Below are 12,403 nucleotides of genomic sequence, written 5' to 3'. Positions count from 1 at the left end.
CTTGTGGTTGTTTCAGGTATTTGCAAAACGAATGTTAAAATTGCAATACTACAGTAATATAATTTTTTAAAACCCTCTACTTGTCTATTGCAGTTCTTTACTAGTAAGAGACGCATGTAATGAAGATGCTTTTTGTTTCCTTTCTTAAGGAGTGCTTGCATAATATAGTGCTATGCTGAGAAAAGCTTTACTTAAAGGCGACAGAGATGCACAGTGCTGTGGCACCCTGATTTAAATGTTGAATTGTATATGATAATTTATTGCATTTTTAAGGAAGCTGTCCCTAACTGTGACTTAAAACTGTGGCTTAAAAATGGTTGTGATAAAAATTATATTTATAATTAATCATTAAATGTTTAGAGTAAATTGGATAGGATTAAGTACATGGAAAAGTCAGCATGTGTGCAATTATAGTACGTGAAATACTCCATATATTAAATGACTGTATGTTGTGCTGCGCAATATTACTAGTATTTAAGATTTTTCTGTGAGCACTTTCTTCAGCTGCAATTCCAAACCATACTGGGAATAACTTGCAAAGAAAATTCATAATATAGGCTGGGTTCTCTAAGTTAAGAGCTTTTGAAAATAGCAAATATCTTCTTGTAGGTTTCTGTGCATACAGTTTATAAAATTAGATGTAATTATGCTGCTGTTTGTTGTCTGAGTTATTTTCCATTCAAATGCTCTGCGCTTAATTGAACCGGAAGGGAAGGGAAGGAGTGGGTCCTTTTTCCTTGGTGCTGGGTCTCTGGTGTCAAACAAGTTGACAGTGATCTTGGCACTGCAGGATTTTCACACTGGTGCAGGCAAAGGAGTCAGCTCAGCTGTGCCCCTTCCCTGTGGGCTTTGTCATTTATTGGGGTCCAGGCTGCCTGGAGATCTGCCAGGCCCTTGGCCATGAGGATGTTTGGTTCTCTGGAGCTGCACAGGCAAAGGACATGTTTGAAAGTTTCCTCAAAGGACTCTGAATTTATCTGCAGGCTTGTTGGAGGTTCTTCTTTCAAACAGAAGTTTGCACGCTATTTTTGTTACTTTGGAAGTTGTCCTCACAATACCTTTTATTAATTTCTTTTCTGAAATCAACAGCTCCATTTCTTTCGATCTTTCTTTTTTTTCTCACAAGTATGTACACCACAATTATGGCTTGAGTTATGAGTCCTTGAAGTCCTTTTGTTGTGGCAATATCTTTGTCAATAGCACGCCTGTGCATTCAGTTTTTTTTTATTTATATAAGAGCAAAAATATTTTCTGAATTGTTTTCTCACATGAATTCTTTCCTTTTTTTTTAAAGCTCCATTACTCCTACTCATGGTGTAAAGTACTGAACTTGTAGACTACTTGTAGACTACTACTTGTAGACTACTTGTAGACTACTACTACCAAATCTCTTTCTTGAGTCAATACCATTAATTTATAGGCCAGTTAAGTATTTGAGTGCATTGCATTTGTCAATATTGGCTTTTCCCTGCTATTGTGTTTCTCATTCTCTTAGGTTAATTAGGTATGTCTGGACCCCTGGTCTATTCTTATCTGCACATTTTTGTGTCATTTACAGGTTTGTCACTTCTCTGACACCTCCTTTTTCTGATGTTTAACATAAGTAGCTACCACCTATGGCAGAACAATATGCTTCCCACCAGTTCCTACCTGTTCAGTTTTCTACAAAGAAAGCTGCACTGTTCAATTCAAATCTCTTGTTTTCTGTCCAGGTTTTTGAAAAGCTTTGTTCTTTGTAGCATGGTTATTTAGTTACACCAGGTATCTTTCTGGAAATCCACATAAACCATTTTTCCTTTAGTTTTCTTCTGGTACATTAAAAATTGTATCAGATTTTGTGATTGCTAAAACTGTGGAGAATTAATTCTACCTGTGCTCTATGTGTCTTCTTTTGTTTTAGAGGCTGTTTCAAATTATTTGGTGTCTTACATCAAAATATATATGCTAGTCTAAAATTTCCTTGAATTAATCCTGTAAAGGCTTTTTAAAATCTAAATTCAATGTTTGCTGCCATGCAGTCCTTAAATGAAGTCACTAGTCTGAGAACAGTTTCATAGAGGTTTAATCAGCATATTCTTAATATTTTCCTATATTTTTGACTGTGTATATTCTCTGTGGATTATTGACTTCATGCTTATTTAATTTCTCTGTTGTTCTTTCTTTCTTCCTTCCTTCCTCTCTTTTTGAGTACATGTGTCCATGGTGGTATCTGATCTTTTCTTTACGTGGAAAGAATAGGGTCAGGTTTAAATATCTTTCTAAGCCATAGTTGGCAAAAACTGATGCAAGAAATTGTTTATCTTTTCAGCAACACCCTCATTTTCTTTAATTACACCTTCATCTCTAATTCAAAAGACCTACTTATTCTCCCTTAACCGTCTTGGTGGTTATTGCGTGGTTTTTACCCACAGCTGTTTACTTCAGAGCCCATTTTGGACCTCTTTGTTTCCTTTTTACACAATGAATCTTATAATCTGCTTTGTTGGCTGCACAAACATTGTGTTTCCATATTCTGCATAACTTCATGTTGGATTCCTGTAGGTGGAATGGCTGTAAGGCACTCTAAAATTGTACAGCAAGTCTGTAAACTGAGAAAGTGCTATACTAGTTTGAAGAGGACAGAATTCATTTTCAGGGTACAAAATTCATCTTAGCACTAAAAATGCATACATTTCCCCCTTGCCTGTAGTCGCCTACATTTGGTTTCTAGTCTCTAACATTTAGTTTTTAATTTTTTTATGTTAATACATTGGTTTCTGCTGATTTAACAGGTTTTAGATGCAGGAAGACTGAAAGAATACGGTGAGCCTTACATTTTGCTGCAAGAACAAGACAGCTTGTTTTACAAAATGGTGCAACAAGTGGGCAAGACTGAAGCGGCTGCTCTGATGGAAACAGCAAAACGGGTAATTTTAGAAGAAGAGATAATTAAGTTTGTCTCTGCAGTTTGTTTATCTCAAGTTAGCATATTCAGTGTTGCAGTAAGCCTTCCACTAAAAGATCTGTCAGTTTTGCAAGGCAAAGCCATAATTTTCAGTGGGATATACACAGACTTCCAAATGATACATGTATTTATATACGCCAAGTTGAAAGACTGGATTTCTTGCTTCCTTTTGTGTGTACACAAAACAGTAAGTGTAAATAATATAGGACCTACTCACTTGTGCTGGACATTGATCTTAACTCGCCGTGAAAAACACGTTAGGGCTGCAGAATCAAACATTTATATGTCTCTATTTTTAAAGGGTGCATCAGATTTTAGTTGGGGCTCAGTGCCTGTGACCACGCTGTGGTCCCTGAGGGTTTGATAACATTCCTTCTGTTGTGCCTTCCCTTACTTCTTTCTGGTACCCTGGCTCTCTGTTCTGCACCAAAAATGAGCAGGGCTCAGCTAAGAAACAGCTGTTGAATGTTTTGTCACCTCCTTGCTCCTGCAAGGCTCTGTGCCTGATTTCAAACTGTTCAAATCCTACTCAGAGTACAGAATTATTAATGTAATTGTGAGCATTCCTCTGGCAATCAAAGTGTTTAAGAGACATCAATGGATTCGTTTTCACAATATGCCTGTGAGGCGAGCCTATATCATCTCCAGTTCTCAGATGGAAAGCTGAAGCAGAGATAAGATAAAAAAGAATGACCTGTGATTGAGGATCTCTTTGACTAGTTTTGGCTTGCTTTCTTTTTTCTTCATAATTTACCACACAGGATGTCCAGGGCAAGACTTAATTCCCTCAGTGCCAGCAAAGTTTCAGCATTGCTCCAGCTGAGACTGGCAGTGCTCAGTTTGGCAGCAGCTTGCTTGGAACCCATGTAACTGTGCTTTCAGCATGTGAGTAAGGCACTGGTAACCTAAGAGAGCCTTTTACAGGAGAGAGGCAAAGCTCTTTAGCCTTTATGCTTTCCTTTCCTCAAGTTGCTGGATGTGTGGAGCAGAGCTAGAGGAACACAAAGTCTAAATTGTTACCTGGGAAAACAAAAGACCAGTAGACAGGGAACAACACACAAAGACAGGAAACAAAATGGCAGGTGTTTGACTATTTTCCAGTAAAAAATAGATGCATTTCCAGCAAGTTGAAAAAAACAATGAAAAGTAGTGCAGTCATGGAGGCTGTATGCTCATGTCTGGATGCTATATTACTGGACTTCTTGAAGATCAGGGAAGAGATTTCTGTGTCTGTTCATATTCTCAGATTTTATTTTTTAAAGGGTTTTTCAAGTAAAGCACTGTAGCTAAGAGCATACACCATAAATTCTTGTGTGGTACAAATTGCAAAACTGAGGAAAGAACTTTTGTCTTGAACTAAGCTGTGCTACAAGTTCTGCTATCCTCTTCCATTGCTGCAGTGTAGCTTCATTTATTTTCTTATTAGAAGGGAATGGGTTAGCCATGTTTTCTGCGGTATGTGCATGACAATCTGAAGGTTATATAAATGATATTTAAACGGATAGCTTCAAATTCGTGTTACCATTGTTTGTCTGTAAAGTGAAGGCCAGCTTCCTAAGGCTTGTTCCTTGGAAAGACAAGAGGTGAGGCTGTCCAGCTGTCATCTGTAGAAATTTAGTTATGTCATGCTGTCATTCCTTCCTTCCCTGGAGCCCTCCCCAATTGCACAATTGCATTCAAAGATGATTCAAAATGTATAAAAATAATTGCCTGATGTTACTTGCCCATATAGTCATCTGCAGTTACCACATCAATGTTATGTGATTTTGTACAGGAAGGGAAGAGATCCAGGAACCAGTCTCTGCTGAAATGTGGTTTGATGAAAAAGTTTGCTAACTCCCAGGCTAGAAGGCAGATACAAGCTTTAGCATCTGCCAAGAATGCAAAGCATGGTGCTTATCCACACTCGGACCAAAAATATGGGAATCAAGAGACTGTATCTCCAGTCAGCAGCTACCCAGAAGCAGAGTTACAGCTCCTTCTGTTTGAAGGACTTGGACAATTCAGGGGTTTTGTTATTGCTGTCCCTTGTGCTTCATGCATACTTGCAGAGAAGTCGCTTAGTCAGAAGAGCTGATTCCAATGGCTTTTCTTTTTACACTACTGAGCCTGCTGCATGTATTGCTGTTGGTTTCCCACATTCCTACTGTGGTTACTAAGAACATTTTTTGTTTTTATGAAGAACAGCTTTCTTTCTGTTTTTGGAAAACAGCATGCTGCACATGAAAAGAAATGGTGATATGACATACATACATACTTTTCAAAAAGCATTGCAGTGGGTTGCTAAGAAAAATGGTTTGGAATGTGGGAATGCTTTGGTAAGGATTATTTGATTTATTGGATTTTGGACCTGAATCTTGATTCATTTCAGTTTGGACCTGTACAATATGAACTTGTACCAAGATGATCTTTCAGTAACCTGAAACTTCAAATGCATTTTTTGGAAAAGTACTGCTTTTGCATATATCCTTTAAGTGCAAATTAAGAGGTAGTACACATCTTAAATTGGGAAGACTAACTTGGACATATTTAAGAAACATAATTTTTAAAAAAAAATCTCATGGGCCTCTTAGTGAAGCATTGCAAGACTGAGCTATTGCTGGAATCTTAGCTCAGGTTTCCAGATTGATCCAGTTGCTATTGTATGGCTCGCTTGGTATCCCCATTTTTTGTCCAAATGTCAAAGAGAACAACACAGGCACAACTCAAATTGGATACTGCTGAGTGTGCATTAAACAGCCCATGAGCCTGATAGCAACTGAGTTATGCTTGACATCGTGAGACTGTTTTTATCTTTTCTCAGTTTACAAGAAGCTGCTAGGAGAAAATCCTGTGGGAAAGAGAAATAATCGTCAAGCAGTGAAAAAAGGAAAAAAATAAAAGTGCTCAATTATTCAGATAAACAGAAGTTGGTGTATTCTCCCTGCTCTTGGCAGTGTTGAGAGAGGCTTTTCTGCAAGCTTTGGTGGCATCAGGATAGGGATGGGTTTCTGTCAGTCAGGTTTCAGTACTCTGAGGGAAAAATAAGAGTTGTTTTATTTTACTTTAAAGCTATGACAGATGTGTAAATATTAAAATACTAGGTGTTATCTCACCTCAGTGATTACTTTTAAAAAGGTTGCAGCTCTGTTGGCACTGGAAGAAACTTGTATAAAGACTTGGGCATTTAATATCTTGAGGGATTGGGCTCAGGGGAAGAATTGCAATGAGACAGTTGAAAAGCAGCTGCCATTTCATTACATCTCTAGTAATGTGCCAAGGTTTTCTGTTAGCTTTCCATTAAAAAAAAATCACATTCAAAAGCTGCATTAAAAGTATGCCAAAGTTTTGTGTTTTAAAGCAGGAACGGGGTGGGAATACTGAGGCTGCTGTCTGCAGCCCGTGTGCAGTCAGCAGCCTCATTAACTTCCCTCTGTTGCATCCGATTGTGACTGGTTACTGAGGAGTGTCTCTTAACAGGACTCCCAATTCTTCTGTTGATTCAAATCAGACTTTAATATTCTTTGAAACTTGTGAAAATGCATATTAGTGCACAAGAGTGAGTGCACAAAAGATGACAGGGACATTTTTGTAGAATGACTATTTCTTTTTTATCCCATGTGTCTTATACGTATATTCATGTATATGAAAAGGACGTTATTATCAAACAAACTGAACTTTGTTGACAAGACTCTTAAATATAAATTGCAGAAATGTTTCATAAGCTGTACTCAAAGCAGTCTATGAGACCTAACTCGTGACACGTGTCAGCTTCAGAAAGATAGTGTATTTTCTGTTTTTAAAGACTCAAACAAAACTTTTCACATTCTTCTTTGAAAAAAAAATTGCATTTGAAGTCCTTTTTCACCCAACACATTTTTAGATAAGAGCACACAAGTCTTGACATTATTTCATTTTGTTATGCGCATCTGTCAAGGAACAGAGATATGATACAGCTGCTAAAAACTGATGATTGTGGAACAGTGAAACTTGACAGCATTTCATTTCCTTTATGTTCTGATTATACATTTATCAGGAAACCTGTATCTCTTCTAGTTGAGCTAGAAATTGGTAGAATTCAGGAACTCAAAGGCTTGGCAAAGAACTGTCCTATTATTTGGTATCATCTTACGTTTTAGAGAAGTTGCTTGGTTGAGTCATTGTTAAAGCTTTTGCTTCTTCTTTCATTATTATGGTTCACTATCCAGAGATCACATTTCTATAGGCCCTATAACTGCTCTGCAGCACAAATTAAAGGCTGGGATATTTCATACATATACTTCGAAGTTTCAATGGTTGTCAATCACAGTTTGTAAAATATAGGGATTACAACCTGATTTTAACATCCAAATCCATTGTGTTCATTTTATGTGTGAAAATGAGAAACCCTTGTGCAGACGCAAGATTTCACAGCTTCTTTGTCATCCTGTTTTTAATTTATCTCCATGTTTTGAGCTAGTGAAATTATTTTACTTATCAGTTTAATGTAAAGTGATAAAACATATCTATTCATCTGAATTAACAAAAATTTGAGGGATCGACAGGTTGTGTGAGATTTCTCACACATTTTGTTTTAGTGTAAGTTCATATAGTAATTTTACTAATTTTTCAGTGACATACATTAACTGAATGCCACTAACCTGAAGTTCCTGTTGTGGTTCCTTGAGGATATGTATTTATCTCTACTATATTTATCTCCAGAAATATTGTTTGAAGCTAAATGGACTTTGGTACATAATTACTCATAGAATCTAATATTTTTCCTAGGTATACTTCAGTAAGAACTACCCAGAAGTTGTTCAGAATGGTCAGCTTGCCACAGACTCCTCCTTGGATCCTTCCTCAGGATTATGCATAACTGAAACTGCACTGTGATTCCTCATTGCCTTAACTGTTCTCTGCAGAATGTAAACCTGAGATCATCTAAACTTGGTGTCAACGGGAGAGGAAAGGGAGGGGGGCAATTCTTTGCACTGGACATCCTTCCTATTTAATACTGAGAAGAAAATTTGTATTGTCCCTGTTTCTTTCATTTCAGTGCAATATGTTTTTCTTTCCAGCTAATTATGTTTGTATTGCTAAGGAAATTAGGCAGATTCAGTTTTTATTTGAAAGTTATGTGGTAGAGATCTCTTTTATTTAAACAGGTGCAGGACACCTAACAGGTCTAGTGTGCATATTTGGAGCTTAGTAAAATAATGGGAATGTGTCCTTCTTTTTTCTTCTAGAATTATTTTGAGAGCAAGCAAAACCAAATTTTTCTCAGTGTCTCTTTAGCATGACAGCTCTGTCTGAACAGCAGATTTGGTAGTGTGCAACTCACTTGACTAGAGAAACTGTCTTTCTACCTGTCACAAGTACCTATGCAGGCTGGTAGGAAAAAAACTTGAAGAAGCCAAAAACACTTTTTCATTTTGATAGAAAAGTACTATATACTTTTTTTTAATAAACAGTTCAAATAATGCTGTTCAAGATGAATGTAAATATTAGTTTTATTTTGCTAAAATCCAAATGCTGAAAAATCAGTCTCAGTCTTCTGTGCTTCAGAAGAAAATTACCACATTTGCACTGAAGAAATATTTAAATAATTTAACATACATTCCTTTTTTTACCCAGGTTATCAAAGAAAAAAAGGTATTAAAATAACTTGAGGAAATGTTTGAATGACATGTCATTTTACCTAAATACTGTGTAGTACAAAGTTATCTTCAACACAACACATTGAAATGTACACATTATTTGCATTTATTGTGCCTTAATATTTGTGCCTTCAAGCCAAAGCTGTAACTGCAGGGTACACAACAAATTCATTAGATATATGTTAAAAATACGTAACTTTAGTTTTGCATCAGGGGTTCTGTTGAACTTCAACTGTATGAAGTTACCATCCTGCCAGAATAAGTAGGAAAATACAACCTGTAGTTTCAAATGGCAGTTGCTGATAGAGAGGAATGCAGTGAGAAAGGGGTTCAATATTCATAAGTTATATCCTGATTCGGCAAAGCACTTCAACACAAAGGCACTATTCCCATGCTTGAAAAATAAATGAAGCAAGTGCTATGCTGCTTTAGGTCTTTTCAAATCTGAAAAAATTTGAGCTATTCTTTGAGGTCCAGTAGAAAATACATCTATTCATCTTGTTGTTTAAAGGCCACAGGAGAGACTAAAAGGCAACAGATTTCTTCAGGAAATGGAAAATACTGTGCTTTTTTAAAAATACTGAAGATGCTTGCTATTACCTTTGTAATGCCGAACAAGTGTTATTTACCCAGTATTCATCCAGTGGTCTAAAAGTAAGGCAAACGCGAGTGTTTCTCATTTCAAGCAGTTCTACTAGAATGCAATTTAGTCAGATACAAAGTTACTTCTTACTGAGGAGTAAATTGAGGCCAAAGCCTGTGCCTCAGCGCAACCACTCATTTTGCACATCTTCCTGCTCGGAGCCAGCCCAATGGTGAGAGGCAGAGTCCCTGTTCCCCTGTTACAGCATCCTCCCTGCACTGGGGCTTGCTGTCCTGCTGTGAGACCCCATGAGACAGGGGGTTGTGTCTGCAGTGCCACCAGCCAGCTTTCTGAGGGACAGGGGCTTTTGGGGCTTGTGGAGCAAACATCAGGCATCAGTGTGTGCTGGTAAGATCCTCTCAACATGCTTAAAAATCATTAGCGGGAGTCACAAAATGAGATGTTTTTGCCCCTAGCCTTTTTTGTCAAGTCCTAACACTTCTCCTGCAGTGTGTAGCACCTTACACTGGAACAAGTTCCACTGAGATCCATGGAACTGAACTTCACACAGTGATGTGCAACAGGAGGCTAGTGCTACATCTGATGATAAAATACCAGCCAGCCAGGGGCAGCCACCAGCCAGTGAGCCACGTGGCACAAATGTGCTCGTGTGCAGTGCTTATGGCAGATCCTTCTGAGAGCACACCAGCCACATCCACTTTCTGTGTGGCTTGGCCTTTCTCTGAGCTGCTGCAGTCCACCTGCAGTGTCCTAGCACACAGTTATCCTGTGTGTTCCATGGCTGTTTTCTTTTTCGTTAAAGTTGTCTGAAATAAGGATAGGGCTGATCTGCAGATGAGTGAGAGTAGTGGTTGCATTGCACAGGTATGTGAAGATGTGAAGTTTAAATGTGTAAAGTCGTGTTAGATAATTCTAGGGGATTGTGTAGTGTAAAGAAAGTTCAACCTCATGGCCTTGTCCACAACTGCCTTTTTGACAAGGATCTGTGGATCCATGTCCAAACTCTGCTCAAGCTTTGCCATGGAAAACCTCATTTGAATGGTGCAAAACTCAGCTACGGTGAGCTGATCAGGAAGGCAGTGCACTTCATCGAGTTGGGAGTTTGAGCTCCTTTGTTTATCTTCTTTTTTGAGAAGTGTGAATATATTCAGAGTCTGTGTTCTACGATACGGAATTCTTATTATTGTTAAACACTTAGTTCTTATAGAAGAAGAAATGTGATGTATAATACAGAGTCTTTTAAATACTATAAGAGAATAGTAAGTTCTCCTGGCCATACATACCTTAGTTTATATTTTTTTATCAGACCCAAGGAGATCTGCACACGTAAACCAAGGGTATAATTACAGTTTTAGTTCATTTCAGCTCTGAAATGAATCTATGGTAAATTATATTTCAGAGCAGAACTCCAAAACGCTGGCTGCTGCAGACTCACTCGTATGAGACCCTGACTGATGTGGCTATCAGTCTATAAGCTAGAATTAATTTGATCCTGTAGCCTTTTGAGTGTGCACAAAAATGTTAGGTATCTCTGAAAATGCTGATTCTGCTTCTCTACGTGTTTTGGCAGGACACTACTTGCTGTAGGTATCAAATGTCAATATAAGACAAAACAAATTTCTTACAAAATCACACTCGAAATCCATAAATTGCTGAGTAGAACAACTGATAGCAAGTCATTCATGTCTGTCATTGGCATTATTTCATCTTTTTGGTTTAAAGCAATAAAAATATTTTATTCAGGAAACTGGTTTTGCTGGTATTGTTGATAGCTGTTTTGTTCAGATGTTGATTAAGACCGACTGACCCATTTCATTTTAAATGTGTAAAAAAGGTGCAGTGGACCTGAATGGCAGAACTCAAATCAGGGAAAGAAAAAGGCCTTCGTGTGGCGAAAGCCTTGGTCTGTTAAATGAATACATTATCTTTCCAACAAGGTGTTTTATGTTTCCTTACAAAGAAAAATTTAAATAGTTTTAAGCTTCCATTTTGAAAAATGTTGTGCTTTATTTGAACGTAGCAAAGCAGGTTACTCTAAGTTGCATACCTTACTGGGGATATTGGAAAAAGAACTCAGTCTCCCGAGTTATTCAAAATATTAAAATATTTCTTCGCCATGAGGTGCCTTAAAGTATTCCAGAGTCTTATTTCTAATAAATATAATTTTATACAGTTATTCTGAAAATCATCAGTTAGAAAACTCATGTTTCTTAGATGTAAAAATCTAGGAACAGTGTCTACTTCTGATCCAGAGAATTGTTTTTCTTACATTTATTTTGGTCTGTCTTTGCTCCACCCCTTCTCCAAAGACCACTGTGAGCTGACAGACCATGTTGGCATTTCCAAAGCCACAGTTTGCCAGGATAGACTATTTAATGTTTTAGTTATTTGCTTGTTTTAAGGACAAAAATTCTCTTTAGTAAACTGCACCATGTACCAGATGGGTGTAATCTTCTGTGATACCATTTGTACTGCCCTTAGGAAGAGGGAGGACTTTCTGGCCAGCCTCAATAATGGTGTTTTCTTAAGTAATGTTGATGGCCTTTTTTAGCCTTCCCAATACACATGTGAAATAAGATTGCAGAAAGAATCATCAGAAATGCTGCTCTTTTTTTTGTTGTTTAGCTGACCCTTTGAAATATCTCAAAATATTCAAAATTTGCCTCTTTTTTTTTGTTTTGGAGGAGGGAAGAAAGAATTGAAATCACTTCTTCCTTGTGATGGTGATGAGCATGACAGTTTTGCAGCAGATCTGGCTTTCTGTGTATGTTTTACACTGTGTAACAGCGTGCTGCTTTTTCACCATTTTAACTCTGGTTTTGTTTTGGTTTGGTTCTTGCCTTTGTTGTAATAATTTGATTTTGGCATTACTATGGAATGGTTTCTTTTGTGGACGTTCATGTGACAGCTGCTGTCATACAATAAAAGGCATTTCTCAGAAGCCTGTCTTAAGTCTGTTGTCACTGCAAATATGTGGCTGAAGGCAGAAGTTATGGGCTGAGCTAAATCAGGACATGTCTGACATCTCAAAACACCTCTTGGTGCCATCAGAAGCCCCAAGAGCTGAAAATGCACTTGGGGCTACAAAACACAGTAGTACATGCCAGCTTGGTTTTACCAGTTTTCTCCAGTCTGAGATCTCTCAGATCACATTACCAAGATTTTAGCTTTAATTGCTGAAAAGTATTGCAAATACATTTTAAAAAACTGTGATGGAACCACTGAGGTTGCACCAGT

The 12,403-nt window shown here is 37.6% G+C and overlaps 1 protein-coding gene across 1 annotated transcript in view; it reads left to right on the top strand.

Annotated features, from left to right (window-relative positions):
- The window catches only part of ABCC4 (ATP binding cassette subfamily C member 4), a 141,713-nt gene extending 129,625 nt beyond the window's left edge, over positions 1-12,088 (top strand). The window contains exons 30-31 of the mRNA XM_058821742.1: positions 2,772-2,906; positions 7,691-12,088. Of these exons, the coding sequence (XP_058677725.1) occupies positions 2,772-2,906; positions 7,691-7,798 (243 nt within the window). The 3' untranslated portion in view covers positions 7,799-12,088. The remainder of the gene's footprint in view (positions 1-2,771; positions 2,907-7,690) is intronic.
- The last annotated feature ends 315 nt before the right edge of the window (positions 12,089-12,403 follow it).

This window comes from Ammospiza caudacuta, chromosome 2 (assembly GCF_027887145.1).
Source record: "Ammospiza caudacuta isolate bAmmCau1 chromosome 2, bAmmCau1.pri, whole genome shotgun sequence".
Taxonomy (NCBI): Eukaryota; Metazoa; Chordata; class Aves; order Passeriformes; family Passerellidae; genus Ammospiza; species Ammospiza caudacuta.
Note: the sequence above shows the minus strand (reverse complement) of the source record. Positions and strands in the feature narration are given on the sequence as shown.